The sequence below is a fragment of the Echiichthys vipera genome (genome assembly GCF_963691815.1).
Source record: "Echiichthys vipera genome assembly, chromosome: 15".
Lineage (NCBI taxonomy): Eukaryota > Metazoa > Chordata > Actinopteri > Perciformes > Trachinidae > Echiichthys > Echiichthys vipera.
In genome coordinates this window covers 16,116,428-16,141,982 of record NC_139840.1, presented here as the reverse complement: position 1 = coordinate 16,141,982, position 25,555 = coordinate 16,116,428, and the positions used below count along the sequence as shown (strand labels likewise).

The 25,555-nt window shown below is 39.5% G+C and overlaps 1 protein-coding gene across 1 annotated transcript in view; it reads right to left on the bottom strand.

Moving 5' to 3' along the window:
- Positions 1 to 8,540: 8,540 nt before the first annotated feature.
- gpc1b (glypican 1b) overlaps positions 8,541 to 25,555 on the bottom strand; it is a 71,807-nt gene continuing 54,792 nt past the window's right edge. Inside the window, exons 4-11 of the mRNA XM_083928241.1 lie at positions 24,720 to 24,947; positions 24,321 to 24,484; positions 18,515 to 18,680; positions 18,209 to 18,339; positions 14,154 to 14,279; positions 13,692 to 13,825; positions 12,875 to 13,050; positions 8,541 to 12,541 (exon numbers count right to left, since the gene is read on the bottom strand). Of these exons, the coding sequence (XP_083784367.1) occupies positions 12,333 to 12,541; positions 12,875 to 13,050; positions 13,692 to 13,825; positions 14,154 to 14,279; positions 18,209 to 18,339; positions 18,515 to 18,680; positions 24,321 to 24,484; positions 24,720 to 24,947 (1,334 nt within the window). The 3' untranslated portion in view covers positions 8,541 to 12,332. The remainder of the gene's footprint in view (positions 12,542 to 12,874; positions 13,051 to 13,691; positions 13,826 to 14,153; positions 14,280 to 18,208; positions 18,340 to 18,514; positions 18,681 to 24,320; positions 24,485 to 24,719; positions 24,948 to 25,555) is intronic.

Genomic DNA, 25,555 nt, shown 5'->3' with positions numbered 1-25,555 from the left:
CACACATGCACAAGATGGACAAGCCATCAATAAATGTCATAACAGCAGTGCTCAAAGCTTTTTGCCTCGAGGACGGAAAATGAAAATAAATATTATTGTTATTTAGATTATTAGCTCATTTAACACAAGCACACATCTACACAGCAGTTATGCAGTCATGCACACAAGCAAACAAACAACAGCGGCGAGTTAACACATTGACCTTCTAATATTAACATTGACCTTTGAAAGCTATCTTTTCTCCCAGCATGCATCATCAGATCAATAAATAAAGGTGCCAGGTGATGCTCAGAGCATTATTGGCCTGTTGCAGGCTCAATGGCAGGGCACACACACATTCACGCACACACAAAAATGTAACAAAGCCCATGTCAAATCCTAAATGTCAAAACATTGTCCTGCACACAGACTGTGTGTTATATTAGCAATTACCACTGTAATACACACTCTCAAAACACATTAACACTCAGCATTGACTTGTTGACCATTACTAATCGTAAATCAGTGTTTTGTGTTATGTGGTTATAGAAGCAATGAGCACAAGTGAGAAAAGCAATTAACAGTTTTCAGTCCCATTTCTCTCATTGTATCACTCCTCCTCTACATTTTTCAGTGTCTGCTTTTTGCTTATTGAACCCTCTCATTTTTAGTCTGCACCTCTACCACAGAAATGCAGGTGGCCAAGTCATCTCTTGGTTCAATCTCCTTATCCAATCAGAAGCAGAACCCATTACCACACAGTTTCCCAGTCAATGATTTCTCATTTAGATCACACTCCCCAGATCCTCAGCTCGGCTCATTGAGGGCTTGATGGACGATCTGTCAAATATGCATATAGATGTGTGTGTGTGTGTGTGTGTGTGTGTGTGTGTGTGTGTGTGTGTGTGTGTGTGTGTGTGTGTGTGTGTGTGTGTGTGTGTGTGTGTGTGTGTGCGTGTGTGCGTGTGTGTGTGCGTGTGTGTGTGTGTGTGTTTGTGTGCTTACAGTGTAAAGATGAAGCTTACCCAGGGCACAAGACAGGTGGAATGAGAAACCAGATTTAAAGGACCACTGGGTCAAAGTCCCCCGGCACTCCCATTTCTAAAAAGTTTAAATCTCTCACAGTGACAGCATCTTAATCAAGTTTTCATTTTCTGTTAGGAAGAAATCATATGAATAATACATACCTTTGATAACACATTTAATAATAATTAATCTAATGTTGGAATGTTTTGTTAATCTACATACAACAAATAATCACAAATATCTCCTGAAGAAGAAATTCATGTCTTTTTTTACCTACGAAGTAGCAACCACATCAAAGACTGTGTCCGTTATTGTTTCGGTAAATATCAGTTTTAAGCAGATTTTGGGTATGTAGTTCGTTCACGTTGGAAAAGGGACCACATGTATATACTATATGTCAGTATTTATACATCAAGAGTGGCCTGAACCTGAAACCGCAGAACAGGAAAGCCCGGCAGACTCTGGCAATCTGCGGTCATAGGCTTATGCTCTATTGAAAAAGTATTGATAACATGTAGGTAAGTGATGTCAGTTTTTATACTAGAAAAAAAAGCTTCTACCACAATGCATTTCACAGAAGAAGAGGCAAGTAATTAAATGATTGATTGTGGTTAGAAAGCTCGAGGATGTCAATTGAATTGAATTTAATTTAATTTAATTGATAATTAAAAAGTATTCATTGTCATATTAATTTCGTTTTTTTTTTGTCATTCCAAAGTTGCAGGTTGATTGATGCCTTTTAGCACATTTAATCATTATCTGTTAGTACAAAACTGTCATAACCCTAAAAACAATCATCTATGACAGCATATTACATACTGAATATGTACAGTATAGTGTAGTATGAAATTGTGACACTGCTGGGGACTCATACTTTTTAAATCTATACTAAACTGAGCACACTTCATCTGGAAATGTTGTTGAACACAATTTTAAAATAATTTCAAATTGCAATCATTTCCTGCCGCATAACAAAATACCACTTCTAATTACTATTACTATTGCTGGGAGCATGAAGACAGCGGAATATGAACATTTCCAATTCACTGCAATACAGTGTCAAATACTGTGTAGAGGTCACATACTATAAATCCTGATCACAGAATTGTGCTTCAGCCAAAGGAGGGGGTAAACCTGAAAATGTTGTTGAAACTGACCATAAGTACTCTGTAGGCCACAGAAACAAGAAGAAGCATAATTAAGCTTTTACTGTGGTCTACTAACTTTCCAGGCCCTTTAATTCCACAAACTTTTACATCATGAAATGTCACTGCTTACTTCTGCTTCACTGTTCGCTTCTGCTTCTCGCAAATACCTTGTGATTAAGCATATGATACTGTACATGTGGCATATAATTTTAGCAGTTCACCGCAGGGCTTACAGGGCTTAACAAAGTGGATTCTCTTTCCTTTCCCTTTCTGGTCCTCTTCCTTTTGTCCTCTAAGAATGACAAGATCAGCAGAATGACCTCACTCTACAGTTCCAGACACTTCCAGCTGAACTCCTGGAGCAACATGACAACTGAGAAGGTCAGGGGGTCAGAGGTTATTATGGATTGTTTCAGGTCCACAGAAGATGGCTTAAGTCCCTGTGGCTTGCTCAAATGTCAGCTGAATTCATAAAGTGTCATGAGGAATCGTTCCAAAGCTGATGGAAAAGTGTGTTGACACTGTAGCATTTGTGTCAATTATATATTTGTGTTGTGTTTTTTTGTCCTTGTGTGTGCAGCACGAGAAAGGCATGAGCACTGCCATTTCCCAGCATTCAGTGAAAGCACATCCTGTGGTTCTAAACAACACTTGATTTACTGTTGCGAGCAGCCGTGTGGTGATGCCACAGTGCCACCTGGCTGATCAAGATATGCAACTGCATTTACACATGGCAACACACGTTATGAAGTTTTCCCTTAACGCTGGTCTTTAAGGGACATGCACAAAAAATCTTCAGGTTCTTTTGTCAGATTTATGAGTTACACCTTTTCCGAAGCAAACAAATAGATGTAAAAGTTTGTTTAAAAATAAAAACAATCAAAGGTTACATGACAAAATGGAAAGATCTGATGTCATTATCTAACTTGAGACAAGGTTTTCTTCGGCCTTTGAGTGTTCAAGAGGTACTGCATATGTAAAAGTGATTTTTGAAGCTGTAAACTAATTGATAATGACTGTGCTGTGATGAAACACATCAATGCTGGTGTTAATATCGATTACTCACCAAATTTCTAGAAATCAGCATTTCTTGGGTTGAAAATGGCTCAACATGCCCCCTTCTGTTAACACCCCTCACTTGTTTCAATTGACTTCTTTCTCATGTAATTTTGTGTTTTTTAAATGTTTTACTTTTATTCACAGTTGTATTTTTTTTGGCTTGCTCATTTTACTGTTTGGGATTTTTTTTTTTTACAATTTTATCATGTGAAGCACAAGTAACTTTGCCTGTAAAAGGTGCTTTATCAAATAATAATAATTATTATTATTATTAATAATAATAATAATAATAATACTATTACTGTTTTAAATCAGCCCTAAACTTGCAAATCCAATGCTGAGGTAGAGTCGACCAGTAGGGACTTCTCAATGTCATCATATTTATTGCCCTCTGACTGGAGGTGGACATTCTGATATTTCAATGAGGCCCTTAACCAGGGCACATTCTTTGTTTACTTATTGAACATGATAAAGGCAACATTTTCAGTTTATGTTTTTTCTCTTAGCCTGACACAAACAATAGTTATAGCCATTTCTACTGTACACATTGTTGTCCCTAATTTCCAGTTGCAGCAGTACAAGATAATCATGATTATAATCCTATTATGTTTTAGAGGTAATGTCTAATACTGCCTGGCATGTGTTGGGTACTAATTCTAATACACTGGCACAAAGCTTCTCATCCATCATTAGTTTTTAGTTGTTTGCACCTGTACTTTTCGACACACGTCAAACTGTTTGCATTTTTTTTAATCTAAAGAACGCCAAGATGTGCTGAAATGCTCCAACAAGCGGCAGGGAAGAAGAAAAAAAACCCAAATTCAACATGTTTGTTAGACCCCAAGGATGCACACTGTTGTTTTGGAGAAATGCAAACTTGTATTTGTTACAGTTTGATAGCTTATCTCAGCTTCGGGGCTCCATGCATGTTCACATTATCATGACATCATAAAATATATCGGAAGACGGTTGGGAAAAGATTCAACTCAAGTGTACAGTCTACTTCAAAATAAAAGCATGTAAAGAGGTGAGATTAACAGGTTTTACCTTGACATAGTGGTCAATGTCTGTTTGTATCTGCAGTCCTACAGACACCTGAGCATTCTGCTTCTGGCTAAAGGTTACTCCCAGACAATTCTTCTTCTTTAGATTTAAACGATGTCTGGCATCCAAAATGCATTACCACCAACTTCTAGAATCAAACTTAAGATCTCCATTTATTAAATAAAATAACCCATTCCCACTTATGTCCCACTCTCCTGTAAATGATCTATTTCCTGGGGTTTAAGAGGGCCTAAAAGCTTATCTCTACTACTGCTGCTGCACACCTCTAGAAACTACAAATCATAATTCTCCTTGCTGCGTCTATAACTGTGTCAATTTTCTTACATTTGCTTTCTACTCCAGCAGTACAGCTGATTACCATTACCGTAAAAGCCCAAAACTTCACCTGATCCTAACAAAAGCAAACTTCCTCATGCTTTCAGATTGATTTGTCATCTTTAAGCTTCTTGTCACACCATACCAGTGTCTAACCTCCAGTGTCTTTCCTCATTTTCTTTTCTTAGAAAGGTTTATGATTATTTATGTTGCACATTATCTCTTCAGCCTCCCATGCTGTATGATTCCCTTTGCGAAGAAAAAACGGATCTTTCTCGCAGTCTCCTTCATTCATTCATTTAATTCTCCACAAAGTCACCTGGAAAAATGAAATGAATGAATGAAGGAGTGGTACACTCATGGGTACACTTCTGATAATGCCCAAACAAACTCTTCTTCTTTTTCTTCATTGGTGGTTTTAAGACTGACACATTATCGTCACCTACTGGACTGGACTGGAGCATACAGCTGTAGATAACGGCTACCGTTTACTGGAGGTAAAAAGGCAAGTATTACTCTCATAAAAAAATGGAAAGCAAAGTTAATTGCACTCTCCTATTTGTGTGTGTGTGTGTGTGTGTGTGTGTGTGTGTGTGTGTGTGTGTGCGTGTGCCTACTTCTGTTTAAGTTGGTATTTGAGAAAGATTTGGTATCATCACATAATAGAGACATGTTTTTTATATAGTAACACATCTCTGTTCAGTTCCTGACAGCTTTTTAACAAAAACATTGCTATCAAAAGCAAAAACAAAAAGCATAATCTACACGATGGTGTAGTGGTTAGCACTGTCGCCTCACAGCGAGAAGGTTACAGGGCCTTTCTGTGTGGAGTTTGCATGTTCTCCCCGTGTCTGCGTGGGTTTTCTCCGGGTACTCCGGTTGCCTCCCACAATCCAAAGACATGCACGTGTTAATTGATGATTCTAAGAAAAATTGCATTGCCCTTAGTTGTGAATGGTTGTCTGTCTCTGTTCGTCTCTATGTGCCCTGTGATAGACTGGCGTCCTGTCCAGGGTGTACCCCGCCTCACGCCCGATGTGACACTGTCACATTATAGAAGGTGGGAACTCCAACTGCTAGAGGTTGACAGAGACCTTTAGCTGATATACTTCACAATATTATGACCCAATAAGTACAACAACTTATTGTTGTATACATGGATGTTTATTCATAGGATCAACGTCTTGAGATGAATCATGTCATTTTAGACAGAGTTCTAAGATAGCTAACAGTCTATACAAAAAAAAAGAAGAACAAAAAACAAAACATAGCCATATAAGTAATAGGAAAGACAAAAACTAAACAACAATCAACATATAAGATAACATAAGATAAGATAGAACTTTATAAATCCCGAAGGAAATTCTGGAACCTTTACAGGTGTGTAGTTTATATCAGATAGATGGTTGAGTTTGAAAACGGGCTGCGGTGTGTGTGATCCAATTGAGAGGAGGTCTCTAGTTATTTATTATTATATACTGAGGAGTGTGGTACCAAAAACTATTGTAGGTAATGAGGATAGTAAAAATGAGTTGCAGCTAATGAATACTGAGTCTTCTCATATTGAGTTGTACAATGTAGAGCAATACGTAGTAAAGAGGAGAGTACTGTATGTTGTATTGATGGGTAGAAGTTTAGTTTTGGATGCATAAACAATTTTGGCACAGTCAAAAAATGGTAGCACAAATTGTGAGGCAAGTTAAAATAGTTTCTAGATCGATATAAAACACTGGTTCTAAACTTAATCTTGTTCATCAATTTCAATTTACAGTTGATAGTAACTGTTGACTTAAGATGTCAGCAGAATATGCCAAAAATGCAGGTTGCCATTTACACATTTAAGGTTGTTTTGTGCAGTCATGTTCATCCTCATAATCATAATTTCTATTTTAATGGCATAAAGAGCCCATCACTCGCGTCCCCCTTGTATTTTGAGATATTCTATTTTTCCCCACTGGGTGGCAGTATGTGCATTTGTATGCTACAACCTGAGCTGCGTGAGCTTTTTTTGGAGTTTGACCCATCTCATATTCTGACAGAGGGAATAATGTGAAGCCCTTGATCTTAAATGTAAGTACCGATGTAAAATTATATAACAACCTGGACAGCTTGAGACCAGAGAGAGAATCAGAGAGGGAGCAGGAGGCTTTGGTTCAATTGCAAGGCAGATCAAAGAGTGTGTGTGTGTGTGTGTGTGTGTGTGTGTGTGTGGGGGGGGGGGGGGGGGGGGGATTCAACTTCCAGACTTTACACTGATTTTAAAAATGACAGGGTATCTCTCTTTTTGAATTTTTTGGCATTTTGGTGTGAAAATCTGCATGCATTCTTTTTGTTATCCAAAATCAAATAGGAAAAGCAGATAAAGATAAAGCAGCTGAGACAATAGGATAACTTCTCCAAATGCCAAGTATATTCTATCAAACATTCCCTTATTGTAACCTAGCGTTAAAAGATTTGGAAAGTTTACAGAGGCACCTGCTGCAGAAGAGAGTGTAACACAGAATGTATTCATTACTCCAGGGACTTAACTAATACAACTACCCACTGAGTTGCTGTCATGCTGAAATGGAAATGTATTCAACATTTTATGGAGTTCACCATTACCCTGTATTCATTACATCTGAGAATAATATATTTTAATAGGTTTCATGAGATATTAAGTGCACAATCCTGGTAGCATGTTGTCATGGGACATGATGGAGCCTAAGGCAAACGCAGTTCCGGGTGTATTGAGCTGAGGAGATTTTATGTGCCCTGTTGAGCTGATATTTCAAATACGGAGACCATGTAAGGTTGTGAGGGCAAACTGAAAGCCAAAAAGGTGAGAATAACTGGGCCGCATTTGGTGTGTGAGCTGTGAGTGAGGGGTGAGGGAGAAGGTGAAAAGCTTCAGACAAAATCAATAGTGAGAATGTGACTGTGTCTCCTTGCATGTGTGCACAGAAGCAGCGACTGAAGGAAGGGGACTGCAGAGAGGTGAATAAATATTTCAGTGAAATTAAATAAAACAACTGTCTCACTGTATAAAGATGAATGCTCCTTATCACTGAGTAGAGGTGTATTAAGCATGAGGTTGTTTTTAAAAACAATTTGAGAGCTGGGATTGTTACATTTATTCAGACACTTTGTCTTTGAATCCCCATGCTGCGACAGCAAACAGATGCTGTTGTGAAGAAGGTTGACATACAAGGACAAACTGGGTATCTTGGCAGTGTTTAGTGACACTTGATTTATTGTTGATTTATTCAATATTTCTAATCTTGGTTAAATATTTCTGCTTTGACTCTGACCAAATGCATGCTGATTTTTTTTCTTCTGGCTTTTTTCACTCCTATAATTTGTAAACTCATGACAGACATGGAAACATTGCAGTTATGCACGAGAACCACAAAATCTTTAGCTTCTGTTCACATATTGGAAGCACTTTGTACACAGCAGGGCTGTATATGAAGCATGGCATTTCGGTCTCCCATAGGATCATGGTCAAGGAGGCTACACCTTGTTAAAAAACATCCTGAGAGGGGGGGATCATTCCATTGTGTACACACAAAAACAAGACAAAGCACTTAGTGTGCTCTAAACATTTTGCACATTTTTCCCCCTGTGCGGTAACGCCAGACAACAGCTGTCACCTCTGACATCATCACTGGAGTGCATTGGCCCTTTTGAGGTGGCAGTGTGCCCCGGTGCGCTCTGGGAAACAATTTAGGCAGATGGTATGGGCAGTTTGAAGAAGAGCAAACACTTAATTTTCCTAAGAAACCTAGGTACAACGGATCTGAATGTTGTCTGTGTGAGTTAAGTGGTTTGTGAATAGAAATTTACCTTTTTATGGCCGTCCAGATGTTAGAACAAAACAATAATCTTTTCATTTTCTGTCGAAAACACACACACACACACACACACACACACACACAAACAGCATTAAAGAAACAGGACACAGGCATGTTGAAAATCTTACAATGTATATAATTGACACAAGATTTCAGGTACAACAGCAAATGAGACATTTGTATTTTTCGACCTCTTTCTGGCATCTATTTTCACCTTATGCACAAACTCTCCATAGATTTCTGAAAACAACAAAACCAAAGTACATAAAAACAAGATAATTAAACGTACTTTTTTCCTCATAAATTGGCTCCGTCAAGAAATTCCTCTTGTATTCAACTCAGTGTAGAATAAAGCCGCCATTATTGTTTGTGCACGTTAATGTACAATTGCCACCTAATGAATGAGGGCAGGAATGAGGCGCACAAGCTGATTTGAGATCAGCACTTTGGACACACCTTTCTCCCGCCTCATCTAACACGCACACACAGGGGCTTTGTTTTTACACTGTTTCACCATAGTTGAACAGGACATGTCTTGCTGGGCCATATCTATCTGCATACACACATCCCCAATCAATAGTCGTTTCTGGAAGGTGTTGACTCGTGTATTGATCGACCATCTTGTGATGTCTTTGTGCAGACAATGCCATTCATTGGCCTCATAAAAGTGCAGGTTTTATAAAAGGGAGGGGGACTTTGAGCAACAAATTAATGAGATCAAAAGGTGGAGGAGGAGAGAAGGGGGAGGGTTGTGCAAATTTCAGCCGATGACATTGTGAGGCAGTCATTGAAACTGAAGGTGTGAGTCGCAAGTTGTCTTTGAATTGGAATGTCACCATCACAGTTGGAGTCATTTCTCATTCTTACAGGGCTTAATGTTGACTTTGACGTTCATGTTCAGATTTTTCTAGAGGGTCAAAAAAAAGAACACCCATGTGGTGCTCATACTAATTGTTCTTTGATCAAAATGTGTATTTTTCTCCAGACTGGACCAACTTATATCATTTGTATCCCTCTTTTTGAATCTAAAAATGGACCCCAACCCTAGACAAAGTGTCAAAGGCAGTCACAGGCAGATTTCTTTAACCAGGGACTAACAGAAAGACAGACACACGCACATAGAAACACATACACACAGCAAATATAGCATTCATTAATTAAGCATATCGAAAAACAAGAAAATATCATCAAGTAACACGTATAACACTTGACAACTACCTCACCCATTTTCAGAGCTATAATGAAAAAAGTATCTAACAGATGTGCTTCTCAAATTTGGAAAGAGCTCCCAAACAACTTAATTGGATAAGCAGTGTTATCAACTGTTAGGCTTTTCATAAAACTAATCGTGGTAGATTGTCCCAGTGTGCAACTGAAGCAATGGTGTATTTTAAAATTTCTGTCCATTTGTCGTCGTCCAACTGAAATGTAACTGTCACACAATACTGATAAGCAAATATACCATCAAATAGAGATTTGGAGTTATTCCAGTAGTATGATTAAAATCCCATTTTAGAAAAATGAGCTTTATTAATCTTCTGTTGCTGTCAGTTGAGCTGAACTAAGTCCGACAATGTAAGTCCAAATAAATTTGAATACATATCATTTCCATGCCATCCAAACAATAGCAATAAAGGATACTTCATCCGTTTTTCTTTTGCTCCATAAATCAAGTCCACGCATACACACACACACACACACACACTAACACACACACACACACACACACACACACACACACACACACACACACACACACACACACACACTAACACACACACACACACACACACACACACACACACACACACACACACACACACACACACACACACACACACACACACACACACACATACACGTAAGCATCGTCCCATCATCCTGCACATTAATGACATGAATTAACATGTGGTATGAGTTTCCTCCCAAGCAAGCTTCTCATCAGGAAACACCTTACACTGTGTTCCCACAACATTCCCAGTAAGGTTGACACATAATGAAGTATGGTGTCTCTGTCATATTGTCTTGCCACCATGTAGAAGCATGAGGAACACTGTAAAGGTCAATATAACTGATGAGCAAGGAGAAGGGTAGAGGTAGTAGGGGGGTGGGAAAAAAGAGGCACTGATATAGAAAAGTTGCAGAAAAATGGAAGGCAGATATGGATACGCTATGACAGATGATGAATGAAATAAGTGTTATAGCATACAATGATCCAGGGTTATAAAAATTTGAAAGCTAATTGGCTTATTTTTTTTCTAGAAAACAACAAAGAAGAAATCAAAAAATATGTACACTGCTGTGTCTGTTAGGGCTGCACAATAAATCACTTTAATTGTCATAGCGATATCAACTTGCGCAATAAACACATCACAAAAGACACTCAGGAATTTTCAGAGTAACAGTAGAAAACTGCACATTAAAATGTAACTGCCAATCTTTTTTTTTCAATGCATCTTTTTGTGTTCAGTTCAATGTGTTCAATACAGTAATTATGGAAATAATTTCCTCTCATTTCTTGCATTTAAAAAGCAATTGTTTTGTATTTTAGCAGTACACTGAAAGTAGCAGAAAGGCAGAACTGAGTAAACTTTAATATGTGTTTATTTATCGCAACTGATATTATCGCAACATTATTGCATATCGCATATTTTCCTCATATCGTGCAGCCCTAGTGTCTGCCATACAAATAGTAGTACGATTCAAAGACGTGCATGGTGTAGCTTTTACTGTGATTTGGATAATGCAATTAGACAAAAACGCAAGACATTGCTAATTGCTAATTACAGGAGCGCTGGGCCTTTGCAAGGAGCACACCAAATTATGCATATTATATTTTTGCTCTGCCCTGCACATAAAAGAATACTGCAAAAAAGCGCTACGTGACAGCAATGTTTCTGCTTCTGTGGACATTTCTGTTCTGCTACACATTTCCAAAGTCATGAACTGTCAATCCTTTGCTGGGACGGCAGTCTTAAACCGACACCCCCGTTCCACATACAGTGCTCTATAGTGGGAAGCTGCTGTCATCTGAGACCTGGCCTGGCCCAGCATGTGTTTTGCTTACACCGGACTCTTTAGTTGATCCTACAGGCAGGGGCTACAGAGAGAGGGAGCTTTGTCCCAACAGGGGGAATGCAGGGATGAGTGGGTGGACAGAGTGGCGTGTGGGTCACGTTACTCCCACATTAGACGATCATGTCAGTGTGAATGTGATCACAGCTATTATTACAGCTTACATGATGAAATGGCAAAAAGTGCTGATGCGGAGATCTCACATCCTAGCTGTGGGAGAGTGTGTGTAAATGTAATGATATTGTGAGGCTTAATGCATTTAAAGGTCTGCTGGGCCATGCTGCCCAGATTATACCCCTTTAAAAGTCATCAATATTGTATTTCGTTTAAGTTGGTGGTCCGTGTACTTATTGATAAATAAACAATTCTACTGAACACAAGTGCTGTTTTAAAGGAGTGGAATAACAAATATATGTATAGGAATCTGATCGGCACTGCAAAGTCCCATTCTCCCTCTCCCTGTGGTGTCAACACCAACAAACTGTTAGCAATATTGTCTTACACATGTCTTGGGTACAGATATAACCTCAGAGAACCCTAACACCAGTAACAAAACATTAGATGATGCAAAAAGACCAGCTCTAATGGTGTCATAATATAGCAAGAAATAAAAGTATAGCGCAGAACCAAAACATTTATGAATAATGGTAATTCCATTTTGTTCTAATCCAAAACCAAAAGGAAGTCCATTAAAGTGATTTTTGTTGTTGTTTCCTTAAACTTATTTTGTTTTGGCAAATTTACTAACCCCAACATCTCCTCCCTCCCCTTTCAGACTCTCCCCAACCTCTGTGTCCCAAACTTAGTCCCAGTTGGTAGATTCCCCCGTCAATTATCGCCGGAGCAGCAACATGAGCAGTGAAACCAGGTAAATGGTGATGCTGGGGAGGTTCTGGTTGGCGCTGGAACCTTTCACTTTCTTATTTTCCGGAGGGTATTGGTAGCGCGTGGGTCGGTCGGTGATGGGGGCAATAGGGCGCGAGCCACGGGAACACATGTCGTCAGCGCACATGCCACTTCCTGAACCGCTGACATCGTCACCTATAGATAGAGGGTCAGGAAATGAAGACTGATGGTACAACATACATGCAATTTACAAATGCCATTGCTCACGTATTCATAAAATTAACACCGCTGCCGCATATTATCAAACACCTGCGTCCATACAGTATTTGTTCAACTACCAGCAAGAATTATGAGGTTCACTGTCCAGGGTTAGGCCCAAGCAAAAGGACAACCATTCTATCACCAGGTGGTTACTTACATTATGTGGTACAAAAAATGTCCATAACTAAGAAGTCACTCTGACCTGGGAGGAAGTTTCTTGTGAATGTTCTTTAGAAACACGTGGGCTGTAATGGTAAATGTACTCACTGGTGTCCTGAAAATCCACATCCTGGCCGTTGAGCGCATTCCTTAGGCGGTGCGTCATGATCTTCAGCTGCATTATCTGTTGGCGTATTGTCATATCTGGTTTGGTGATGTCAATTTCCACTTCAGGGTTGTTGATCTGGCTGGCTAGGCCATCACCCATCACCTCAGGAAGGTACCTGAAACATTTGATTAACATGTGAAGCACATATTGTAGTCTGAAATCTTTCATCATCTCATCCGAGTTAATTGGAGACAATGTAATGTTTGCTTAACGGTGCACTGTGTCCAAAAGGGCTAGTGGTACATCATTTCCTCCATTTCCCAGGATTCTGCGGAATCACTTGCTTTATGCATAGTTCAAACCACGTGACTTTAGCCCTGATTTTTCACTTGCCGACAGTTATTGGGGCTCCCTGATAAAAGCCCCAGATCATAGGCAATTGGTGTTGTTGACGACTTCAAGGCTTCCAATTACAAGACAACAAGTTGTGTAGTGTGAACACTGCAGCGATCTGACGACTTTGAAAGTCGTGTAATGTCCACTTATCTCTAGACACATCGTCATTAGGTGATCAGACTGAGAGTGATGGCACCTAAACTGTAAAAGCTGGCTGCTTACTGCTGTGAAAACAAGAAGAGGGGCTACTCATGCAACATTTTATAAATACAGTTCACTGTGTTCCAAAAAAGGAAAATACACCAGTAGCACCTCACAGCACCTGTTATATTGTGCATAAACCCCATTGTTTTGTTAGATATCATGTTACTTTATCTTATTTTCTAAAATGCATTTCTTTATCAGGGATATACACCTTACCTGGCACGGCTCATGCCGTTCCAACACTTATCCTCCGCCCCTGTTCCAGTGGCCACTCTGTCACTGCAGAGAATACTTGGGAGGGAAATCCAGTATGGCTGCATGTCTCTCAGGCTCATGGTTACATCAGACACCTGAGGCAGAGTTGACAAAAGCACATTCATGAGCTTTTATACTTTCTTCTAAAGCACAGTATGATAGTTCAATCTAACAGGAGATTCTCCTGCTTCCTCAATAACAAACTGCAGTGCTCAGTCATCTGACCCATTCGACCATTCAAGCATTCATTCTCGTCTAATAACCCCATAATTGTCTGTGTAAAGGTGAAATGAACAGCAAAAAGGGATTAATTGCCCATGATGAGCAATAGCTCTCACGCCATAAACCATCCCTAAGAATGGGCCAGATTAAGCCATCACAGATCAGTAACAAGGACACAGATTCAGTTGGGTGAATACTTACCAGCTTGTCCATTTTGTTAGAGCTGATCCCAAGCCTGTCCTCCGCTGTAACCTTGTCTCTCTTCATGTCTTCGACCCCTGTGCTGCTGGTTCCTCCCTCTCTGATGTTGCCACATGCCTGGAACAACTGAGGAGACAGTGAAGAAAAGAGAATGAATTAACAAAATGAAAAGAGATGACACATGGGAGGGGGACACGTTGTCAAGAAGGGTGAAATTAGGAAAGTAAATCAGTTCTGTTCCGTAAGTAGTTAATTATAGAAAAATATAATCCCTTACTCACATTGCATCAGAATACCATACTTTTTTTAGTTTATCAGTACACAAAGACCCTTTAAGCATATTACCTAACACACGTATCGGCCTTTGCTAGCCAACAGTAACAAGTGGTGCTGGTTATTTGCATGACCCAAAAACTCAATCACAGCATTGTTCCAGCAGAAGGATTCCAAGCTCAGAAAGCACTACTTCCCTATGGGGTTTACATTTTAAAATAGTACCCAGAGAATACAGCAAGACTGCAGTCAATTTGTCATCCAATCTGGTCTGTTTAGAGGAGCCTCACGCCTTTGATCCTTCACACATAACTATAAAATAATCCTTTTTTAAGCTTCCAGTTATGGCTGTCAGCATAACTTGTTGGTGTTGCGCAGTCCACAGCAGTTTGAATAATCCACATTACAGCACAGTGTTGACTCTGTTACAACAGTTTTTATGGTGAAAGTATATAAAACAACATAAGGCTTTTTATGTCAACAGATTATGTAAATGAGAGATAATCTGTCCTGCACCGTGTCTACCTTAATACTACATGAATTGACTGCTATGGAATCAACACATCACTTTCCCCTGGAGATAAAGATCAGAAGCTGAAGCTGTATGTGATTACCATACTGAACCAGGTCAAAGGTCCATCAGGCTCACCTCAAGCCAGCCAGGCTCTTTAACAGCAAATCAGCACAGATGCTTTGTCTTCACTGTTTTACATCTATTTTTATTTATTTTATTTATTTATTGGTTTATTTCAGGGACATAATCAACAGCCAAGCTGTAAGTGAGCCAGAGTTAGCCAGAGAGGCTAGTTTGCATCTGTAGTCCTGGGCCAGATATTCAAAAGGCAACCTAAAATTACAAAAATTGAATGCATGTAAATGGTAAATGATAAATGGACTTATACTTATATAGTGCCTTTCAATTCTTCTGACTACTCAAGGCGCTTTCACACTACTTGTCACATTCACTCATTCACACAGATGGCAGTGGACATCTACATACCATCTAATCTAATCTAACCATGCATTTCATGCATCCGGTGTCTTGCCCAACGACACTTCGACATGTGGACCGGAGGAGCTGGGGATCGAACCGAATAACGTTATGCATTAGATTAAACAGGACAAACACACCTACATAAAGCACATATACAACAAATAACTCATTTGCTGCCAGTGCCTTTTAAGGATCACATTAAAGTTTTGCTTAAACACCATAATACAGTGACGGAAATGCTTGGTCTGATTTGGCCTTTGAATAATGCTGCCACCACCATGCTTCCTTGTAGGTATGTGTGTTTTGGGTGGTGTGCTGTGTTATGTTTACACCAAACAAAGCACTTTGTGCTCAGCCTAAAAAGTAAATCTCGGTCTCACCTAACCTATTTAACCATATATGTTTTTGTTACGAGACTTAGTGTGACATTTTTTCAGAAATGGCTTCTTTCTTGCCACCCTGCCAGATGTAGAACTTGTGAAATTGTTGTCACATGCACGGATCGACCAACCTCTGCCACTAAAGACTGTAACTGCTTCAAGGTTACCATGGGCCTCTTGGTAGCTTCCCTGATCAATCATTTCCTGGCTCGGTCATCCAGTTTGGTGGGGCGGCCCGATCTGGGCAAGGTCTGGACGGTGCTAAATGCCTTCCCCTTCTGGACAATACTCTGAACGGTACTCAGAGGGATAGTTAATGCCTTTTACTTTTTATATCCTTCTCCTAACTTGTGCGTATCCAAAACTTTATCCCAGAGCTCTTTTGAAAGCATATTTCTAAGCACAGTAAATTATTTGAGGTACGATGCACTACTAGGAGTGGATTCCTCTAAAAACAGCTGATTTTATTCTGAAGTAAAATCAAAAACACCACAGTAGATGTCAGGTGGAGGCAAATTAACTTGGTGTGTAATCTGGAAGGTGATTGGTTATATCTGAGAATGTTTATAATGGTTATTCTAAAGGGGCTCATAACTTTCCCAACACTTCTTTTCTAGTGTTTCATTTTTAATTTTCAGAAATTTTGAAAAAAAGAAATTCACTGGAATGTTATAAGGCAAAATGGGTAGATCACGCTGGAATTTTTTTTTACTCTATAATTTTTATGTATTATCATTTCAGGCTGCAAATTAAAAAAAAGTGACTATTTCAAACGGGTATCATAACTTTCTGTAGGCACTGTATATATATATATATATATACAAACTCAAAAGATAGACAAAAACAGCAAAACATGACCAGTACACCAATAAAGACCGTGACTGTGATACAGTGCCAACTTAATATATGGAAATATGTTTGCAAATTTGACTTTGATTCACTCCCCTAAAGCAGGAAGAAAACATATACATATATTTAAGAGATGAGAAGTGTCAGTATATGTATATGCCCCTCATGAACTGGTACATTAGTTTCCTCTCAGAAGAAGCTTTTATATAGAACCAGAGAGTTCTCCTCCATTAGTAAATTATCACAGTGGTGCAGAGTGATCTGCTTTAATAATCAAGGAAATGGATGATTTGAATGTTCATTACTGAAGCAAAACCTAATGGGGGTGCACAATAAGCCTATGTCAAAAATCATAATCATGATTATTTTGCTCAAGATTATTACTGACTTTTAAAAATATATATATTTTTAACAGTTTTTTAACAGATTTTCTTGAACTTTAAATATAATTAAACTGAAAAACAACAAAAAGTCAACAAAAAATTAAAACTAAATAATAATATTAATAACATACATTTAAATTAATGTAAAAATAATACATAAAATATATTCGAAATGTATTGGAAGATTATAAGATATATTAGATCAAAATAAATAAGATCAACTTGCAGTGGGTTTACATGCACACCAGTAACCCGAAAATGGTCTTTCCCCGGTTAAGGGAATAATTGGATTATTAAAGTCCCCCTCGTATTTACGAGCAGGGGTTGAATAGGAAAATGAAGGAGTAACTCGAACTCTGGAATAGTATGTGGCCCTCCGCCAACATACAGCTGGACTGAATACAGATTTTTTTCCGGTTCACCTTTGTCAAAATCACAAATGGCTGACTTTTGGAATTGCGGCCGAGCCGGGTCATCTTGGTAGTATTGTTACATGCCTTTGCGAAGTCCTCCCTCAGTTTAAAGGTAACGCTTTATTATTGTTGGGTTTTTTCACATTGTTTTCGGCACTGTTGCTTCCTAGTTTATCCTAATTCTGGGTCAAAAGCCACTGCCTGGGGAGCATGCGCAGACAAGTAACCCGATAATAATCCGAGAATGCTGTTTACATGCGCAAATAATCGGGGAACTGAAGGAGTTCTCTAGGTCTGTAAAACAGGGCATGATGTCTACATGGTGTTTCAGAATATAATCGGGTTTTTAAACTGTATGTAAAGGCACTGTATGTTAGTGTTAGTATGTTAGTGCACTTCCACAGCCTAATGAAAACTACTAAACATATATTCAATATATAAAATGAATACAAATTTTTTTAAAAATAGACCAAATACAGTTTAGTCCTCTGTCACAACTGATTGAAAACTCCTAAATGTTTATTGTATGATATATATAATAGTTTAATGTATATATACATTCATAATACAAAACCAATCTAGAGCACTATTGTGAAACGGAATTCAGTTCGTGATCAGTAATATTTCATATAATTATGTATACTATGATACCAGGGATATTCAGTGGCAGTGGTGGTTTTGAAATACGTTCACAGGATTGTAAAAACTGTATGGTTTAGTCAGCCAAATACAGCTGTATGTGTGTACCAGAGTGTGCTCTAACCTTGTTGTTGATGGTCTCTACATTCTCCATCATGGTTAGCATTGCCTCTGATATGCGGCTGGGGAGGGAGAGGACCACGTTATCCACACCAGATGGACCATCAAAGCGACCAGCAACCTGCATCATTGTTTCTACAAACATAGGAGGTACAGTTAGCGTGGATGAAGTGTAAATTGTTTCATATAAAGTACACAGGCAGCACAATTCTGCTGTATTCACTAAACAGAGTAACACCATGTGTCAGATGAACTTGAACAAACATATGCTTGAATTGGATGCATGTGTAAATGTGTGTGTACTTCCCACCTGCCAGATGCCTCCACTCTGTGTTGAGGTCAGCCTGGTTGGCCAGACAGCCCTTCATGACATTGCTGCAGTAGTTGGCACAGGGTCTGGCGGAGGCCATGCCGCGGCAGTGGGGACAATAAGTCATCCTCATCATGGCCCTCGTGCACTCCGGGCTCAGCTGCACCTGGGTTAGGACACAGACAATAATAAACATACACCACCTGGATGAAAAATGACTGTTTTGTCAAGCATATATGATCTAATAGTCTAAATATTAAAAAAGACAGCAGCAATTGATCAAACTGTACATTTGACCACTTTCACGGCTGCTACTGTACAGGACAATTAAATATATGTTATACAAAAGTATTCAGTGTTAATAATATCTGAAGATGGACATTCTCTAACCAGAAAATTACAGTCACGGATCTGTGAGAGGTCACCTCCCTGGTGACATTTTTTCAGATCTTCATTCCGCAGAGTTTCCCTTGAAACCACTTTGGGAGAATTCATTTTTATGTCACAGGCGATAAAAAGGCCCTGACATTCATACAAGTATTCTTAGTCTCTCACTCCATCCTTCTTGCTTCTATAATTTCTCCCTCCATCCAACACAGCTCTTTCCCCAGGAAAGGGCCTTGGTGTGTGAAAAGTGAAACTGGGTTAATACCAGTAAGCTCTGTTCAGAAGAGAGTACAGCTATGCATTCAAAACCTGTGTGTGTGTGTGTGTGTGTGTGTCTTTGTCTGTGTGTGAGTGTGTATGTGTGTGTGTGTGTGTGAGAGAGAGAGAGAAAGAGAAAGAGAGACACAGAGAGAGAGAGAGAGAGAGAGAGAGAGAGAGAGAGAGAGAGAGAGAGAGAGAGAGAGAGAGAGAGAGAGAGAGAGAGAGAGAGAGAGAGAGAGAGAGAGAGAGAGAGAGAGAGAGATGGAACAAGCCCAGCTATGCATACAAAGCCCCTCTAAGCTGACATCTGGGCAAGCCTGATGCTTTTCCTAGAAACAGTTCTTCCCACAGCAAAGTCACAAACCAGCTTTTACCAAATATACACTGGAAATAGGACAATAATAGGGTTCAGATGGGAAAACAAATCATAGTTAAGTAGATACTCTGCACTTGTCAGTAGTTTAGTAAATATTCACACAATTCACACATACAAATGATCATGCTTAGACCATGGACAGTAGCCTTGTCCCCTGATAAATGTAACCAGCACTAACACAGGGAGCTCCTCTATAGCACTTGTCCTTTATAGTGTAATTCTTGTCTTTTGTGCACATTTGAATTGTTTGCAGTTTAGAGCTATTTTCAATTTTTTTTTAGTCGCAGTTCCTCTCACACTTTAAATACATTCGTTTATCACTTTCAGTAAATGACGATTCAGTAAATACAAATTCAGCCTCCATGCCTCTGCCAGGGAAGTCATTTTCACAATTCAGTTTTTGTTGGTTTGTTCATTTGTTTGTCAGCAGGATTATCTAGGAATAAGTAGGAAAAACTACTGGCCTGATGTTCATGAAACTTGGTGAAAGGCATGGGCCAAGAAGAACCCAGAGCTGGTCTGGCCTTGTCATGGCCTTGGAAGAGATCTGCACCCTCTGAGTGCCCTTCTAGGTGTGTTCTGTTTTTCTGTTTCCTGTCTTTTTTTCCTTTTATTGGCTGTATTCAGTGACTGGTTATGACTGCCTAACCTAATCTCACCACAAAGATCATTAACATTTCATCTAATCATGTTTGATCCACATGAAGCAAATTCATCTATTTTGACACTTCTAACTCTAAATCAAATCTTAAACCACATTAAAAAAAATACATAAGAAGCCAAAATTAGTAAATGCATATCTGATGTATGAAAGAGATCAATATAATTGGGTAATTATTGCCAGTTGGAGGACAGTATAAAGTGAAATAAGTGATACAGAAAAGCAATAACCACACCACATTCCCAGGCTTAATCTCAAGTCACATGAGACATGAGTCAGATCCTCACTCTTGCCCTCCTTTTCTACCCACCTCCCATTCTTACCCTACCACTCAGTAGCCAGGGATGAGTCAGATAAATGCTTCTTTGGTGAGAGTAAGGAAAGGGAGTGTGCAGGGATAAGCAGAGAAAAAGACTGAAAACCGGAGGATGTTAAAAAGGCTACAGGATTCATCAAGGCCGTTGGCAGAGGAGTAAAAAAACAAGGGGATGTTATGAAATACTTATTATGGGGAGACTGTCATTAATTACGCTGCTGTTACATCATCCATACAGTATTAATGCTGGACAGACACAAAAAAGACACAAAATAATGTATAAATTCTCCGTTGTGCTAATTGGAGGTTGGTGTTGACAACTTTCTTGGTAACCTTGGAGCTGCGGTGCATCAGGCAATATGAAAGAGGGGACGCCAAATAATAAACAGTAATAAGACTGTAGACCTAGGGCTGCAATTCATGATTGTTTTCATTTTCGATGAATAGACTATTTTTCTGATAAACTGAGAAAAAAAAAGTTTTAAAATGCCCATCTCAACAAGGGGGGTCCTAGAACTGTTTAACCAATAACATATAAAATAGGAAATGAGGAAAAAATCCTCATAATTAAGTAAATTATATACATTTATCAAGCAAATTTGCCAAACAAGTTAATTGGGAATGTTACTTGATATTAAATTACTTAAGGTTAATCACTTATCCCAACTCTTAGTGATACATTTTCTGACGAAGAGATATCAAAAGAAAGTTTTAGGTTTGAAATACTCTCTTTGATGTTTGCACGTGTACAGTAGCTCTTTGAGGTGTATGAGAAACATTTTAAACACCCATACCATTACTTGTCCTTGCTTCACCTTCACAACATGATCCCCACACCTGTCAGTACTTTCTATATTGCTTGTGGCAATCGAGCCCGAGACTCTCTCTGTCTCTCTCTGCCCCCCTCTCTGCTTGTCTTTCCTCTGTAATTAGTAAGGATATATGAGCAACCTCTCCCTCTTGTGCTATAGAGCGAGACAATCCAGACTCCTTGCCTCCAGAGTGAGCCATGTGGCGCGTGGCCTACTTCCTCCACTCCCCTGCCCGAGGGAATAAAACAGTCCAGAAAAAGTTAAGGACACAGCAACTGATGCAGCCCGGAGCGAAGCAAAGGATGAACTAATACAGTACCAGAAAGAAGGACTGCATCTTTTACTGTTTAGATGGCTTTTTCCGTCTCACAAAAACATCTTTTAAATTATTCTGTTTTTTCCCCCAGACATTTTTTGTCTCTTGCTGTATTTCCAGCCTCCTTTCAGGATACTTGTTCATCCCTACAGCTCCTCTTTTTCATGGCTAATCCAACTCAAACATACATGTATCAAGGACACCTGTTATTCAGTAACTTAGTTGCAAACACAAACACTTCCTTGGACATTTGACATTTGAAGCACAGAACTACAGAGAATTCTCTTTTCTACAGATTTCAAGCAATGTAACACTTTGCTGAGCAACATGGTAAACATCTACAGTCACTGGGCTGTTTATGTGGCAATACACAACTATAAATAGGAGTGGTTGTCTCATTAGGGCCCAATCAATTGAAGATAGAATTACAGTGGAAAGTAGGGGAAAGCTAAGATCCAAATTTGTAAACCAAGGTATTCACACTTAAAGAAGACGCGCAGGGCACAGCTGTGACTGGGAAATATCCCAGATGAGTAGAATTTACTAGGTAAGGAAGGAGAAAGTGAGCACTCAGATAGGGACAAGACTGGATGATGGAGATTGTAAAATTATTTTTTTCAATCTCACTTCAATCTTTTTTCCACTGTCTCATTTGTTCCCATTACAGCACAGTGCTGTTCCAATCTGCACAAGTACAGCTCAGTGCTGATTGTGTGCTGGGGAAGACAGCCACACAGACACACAAATTATGAATTTGAAATAAATCAGTTGGTGGAAGTCTGTACTTCTTTCAAACAAACTATACCAAACATGCCTTGACAAAGAAAAATGACACATTCGGTCTTCTTGCACAGTTCAATGGAGCTTGGAAATGCCTGTTAATGAATATTAATCAAGTGTGTCCATAGTGACTATTTCCGCTATACAATGCCTTCCCTCTCAAGACTTTTGATGAGTGAATTATAATAGGGCAGAAGGCAGTCCATGACCTTATTCAGAGTAGCAGCGGCTCCAGTGCCCTGGTATTAGCACTGAGATGACATTTTGTAATTTTGTAAAAGCTGTGCTAATTTATTAACACGTTTTCCCAAGCCAGCCTTGTTTAATGAACTGTCACTGTCCTAACCAACAAAATGGCCTAGTCAGGAAAGGAAATGTGTATTAAGAAGGAGCCACACAGGGGAAGTGTGCATTACTGTTGGAATGATAGAATGTTGAGGTGTGTGTGTTTTTCTGTAACATTAAGCACTTGTGCGCAAATGTACTTCAGTGTCTAAATGAAGGTTCGTCCGAGAGAGATGCTTATCAGTTTAGAGTCTTGCTGGCAGAGCTCTGCAGGGATCATAAGCTACCCAGGCTGTCCAAGGGTATGACACAAAACCTGAACAGCAATTTCAACACAACATGCTGTCCATGCTAATTCTGATCCTCACTCCCCTGTTTGCTTGCTCGCCTGCTTGTGTCTCTTACTCCATTAGACTAGTTGCATGATTCCCTTAGCTCCAGGTCAGGCAATTTTGGTTGTCACTGTCACTAGCTGCCTGCTACGCCAGACTAGCTGTGTTCCTGATTTTTCTCCCCTGTGGCTGTGGACGTGTTAGGCTTTGCTGCATACAGGCACTTAATTGAGACATTAGGTCCCTCTGTGTGAGATGCTGCATCTTATTTTCTGGGCCAAAGGGAGGCAGAGAGAGATACGCTAGCCAAGGCTGCCTCACTCTGATGCTAGCAAACAGTACGATCCTCTATGTGCCACCGCATATAACGTGTCAGTGTGAAAAGGAGAAAAATCATATAGAATCTTTCTTTGACATGCATCCAAATGTGTGGCTTTGCAGTCATGCAGCAGCACCACAACCTAGTTTCTCTCACTCTTTATCTTTGTATGCATTTAATGCTTTCATGCAGCCTTCAAATTTTTCTTCAAAGAAAGAATTGCACTGTAATATTCATCTCTGGTAGAGCATCTGTTATCTTAAAAGATGCATATATTTCTAATGGGGCCACTCTCAACACCCTCCTTGCCCAGTGTCTGACGGGAGATATTTTACACCGGTGGCTAGCCACCTCCCTTTCAGGAGCTGAAATGATTTCTCTGTCTTGCTCTGATCTTAACCTTACTCTTGTCTTATACACAGAAGGGACCATTTCTCTTGGGACATATTAACCCTCCCTGCGACCAAGGCAGACATTTTTCAGCTTGGAACTGACATTAACTGTTGTTGCAGGGACTGATTGTCTGAGCTTGGAGCCATACTTTATGGAGCCTCTCGTTTCCACCAACATTGATCTGCCACTGCTTTATACTATGTGTACAAACTAGTAAAAACTAGCCATGTGTGTGTTTGAGTGTTCACATGTAGGAGGAATGGTGTTCACTAGGGAGAGATGGATACAGACCCCTTAACACAAGAATACCAATGAACATGTAGTGGGAGAAGCGAATAATAGCTTTGAGACGGATTAGACACCAGTAAAAAGTATGGTATGTAAGGCAATTAGTCTCTTCCATAAAAAACAATGAAACTAACCAGCATGGGAAGAAGGAAAATCGTAATAGAATTTTAAGGGAACAAGACTGATCACAGGTATTGGTTGGATGGGGTGTCATTCAAAATTAAAAGGGAAATAAAATGGAAGAGAAAGGAGAGTTGCAGGGTGAGAAGTGAAGTTTTACCTGGGACACCTTGCGCACCACCTCCCCACTGACCACCAGTCCCTGAACAAAGGAACGTGCAGCCACAAATGTGCGTGTGACCATCATCTTCATCACACGGGGTGTGTCTCCAAAGGGCCGTAGTGTGTCTATCTGCTTAGAGACACACTCCAGGTAGTCCTCACCTGAAAACGGCACACACATTCATTAAAATCTCTATCTTAGTAGAGAATACATCTAAAACTTACACTTAAATCTATGAATAAATCGGTGAATAAATAGGATATTATCATTGAAAGTTTTAAAGACATACATATGTATTTAGTTTATAACATTACTCAGGCAATAAACCTGTGTTCGTAATTAACTGTTAACCCACGAATTAGCTCTTGGTTGTTTTTATGAAAAATCTGGATGTACCTATGAAATATTGCTTGTTAGCCTGGTAGAAGAGCTTCTCCAGCAGCCTGGCCCAGAATTCATTGAGCACCTCTTCCAGATTGACATTGGAGCCTCGGTAGTAGTGCCTCAAATCCGTGTACAGGTCAGAGAAGATCTGGGAGTTCTGGGAGTACAAGAGGCCCCAACTCGCAGTGAAAGTCTCCTGTAGATTGATCGCTGAGCGGTTCAGCAACTCCAGGAAGTAACCTAAAAATATATATACAGAAAATGAATGGTATAAAACTCATCCCAACTCAACTAAATCATAGGTTATTTACAGTGTAAGTGACCACACACTGTGCATTATTATTATTCCGTTCTGTGCCATTTTCTACCCTCTATATGCTTACATTATCGTTCATGTCCACTGTACATGTACTGTGTGTTACTCAATATAACATCAGTTATTAAAATTGGTCAGTGTAGCAGAACCAATAACCTGACTCTAATATTTCCAGATAACTATTACAGAGAAAAAATTTCTTAAACAATGTCCCTCTTATTCTTACTGCTCTGTGCTTTATACAAACATTGCCTCATACTATCAGTAAACCTAAAGTTGAAGTATGTAAGAGCGTCCCTCTAGGGTATGTCAGAGAATTGACAGTGTTTCAGGGTGCAGTATATGCTGCTCAGACTAAGGATTTACAGATATAGGTAACAGACAGTGGCAGGCAGACGGACAGACAGACAGACCCAGAGACAGGAATGCAGACTGTCAGTTTTGGAGAAAAAAAGTGGGAGAATGTTGATAGGAAAAAACAGTAGAGCAAATGAAAAATAGGGAAGAAGACTGTACATCCAAACATAGATCA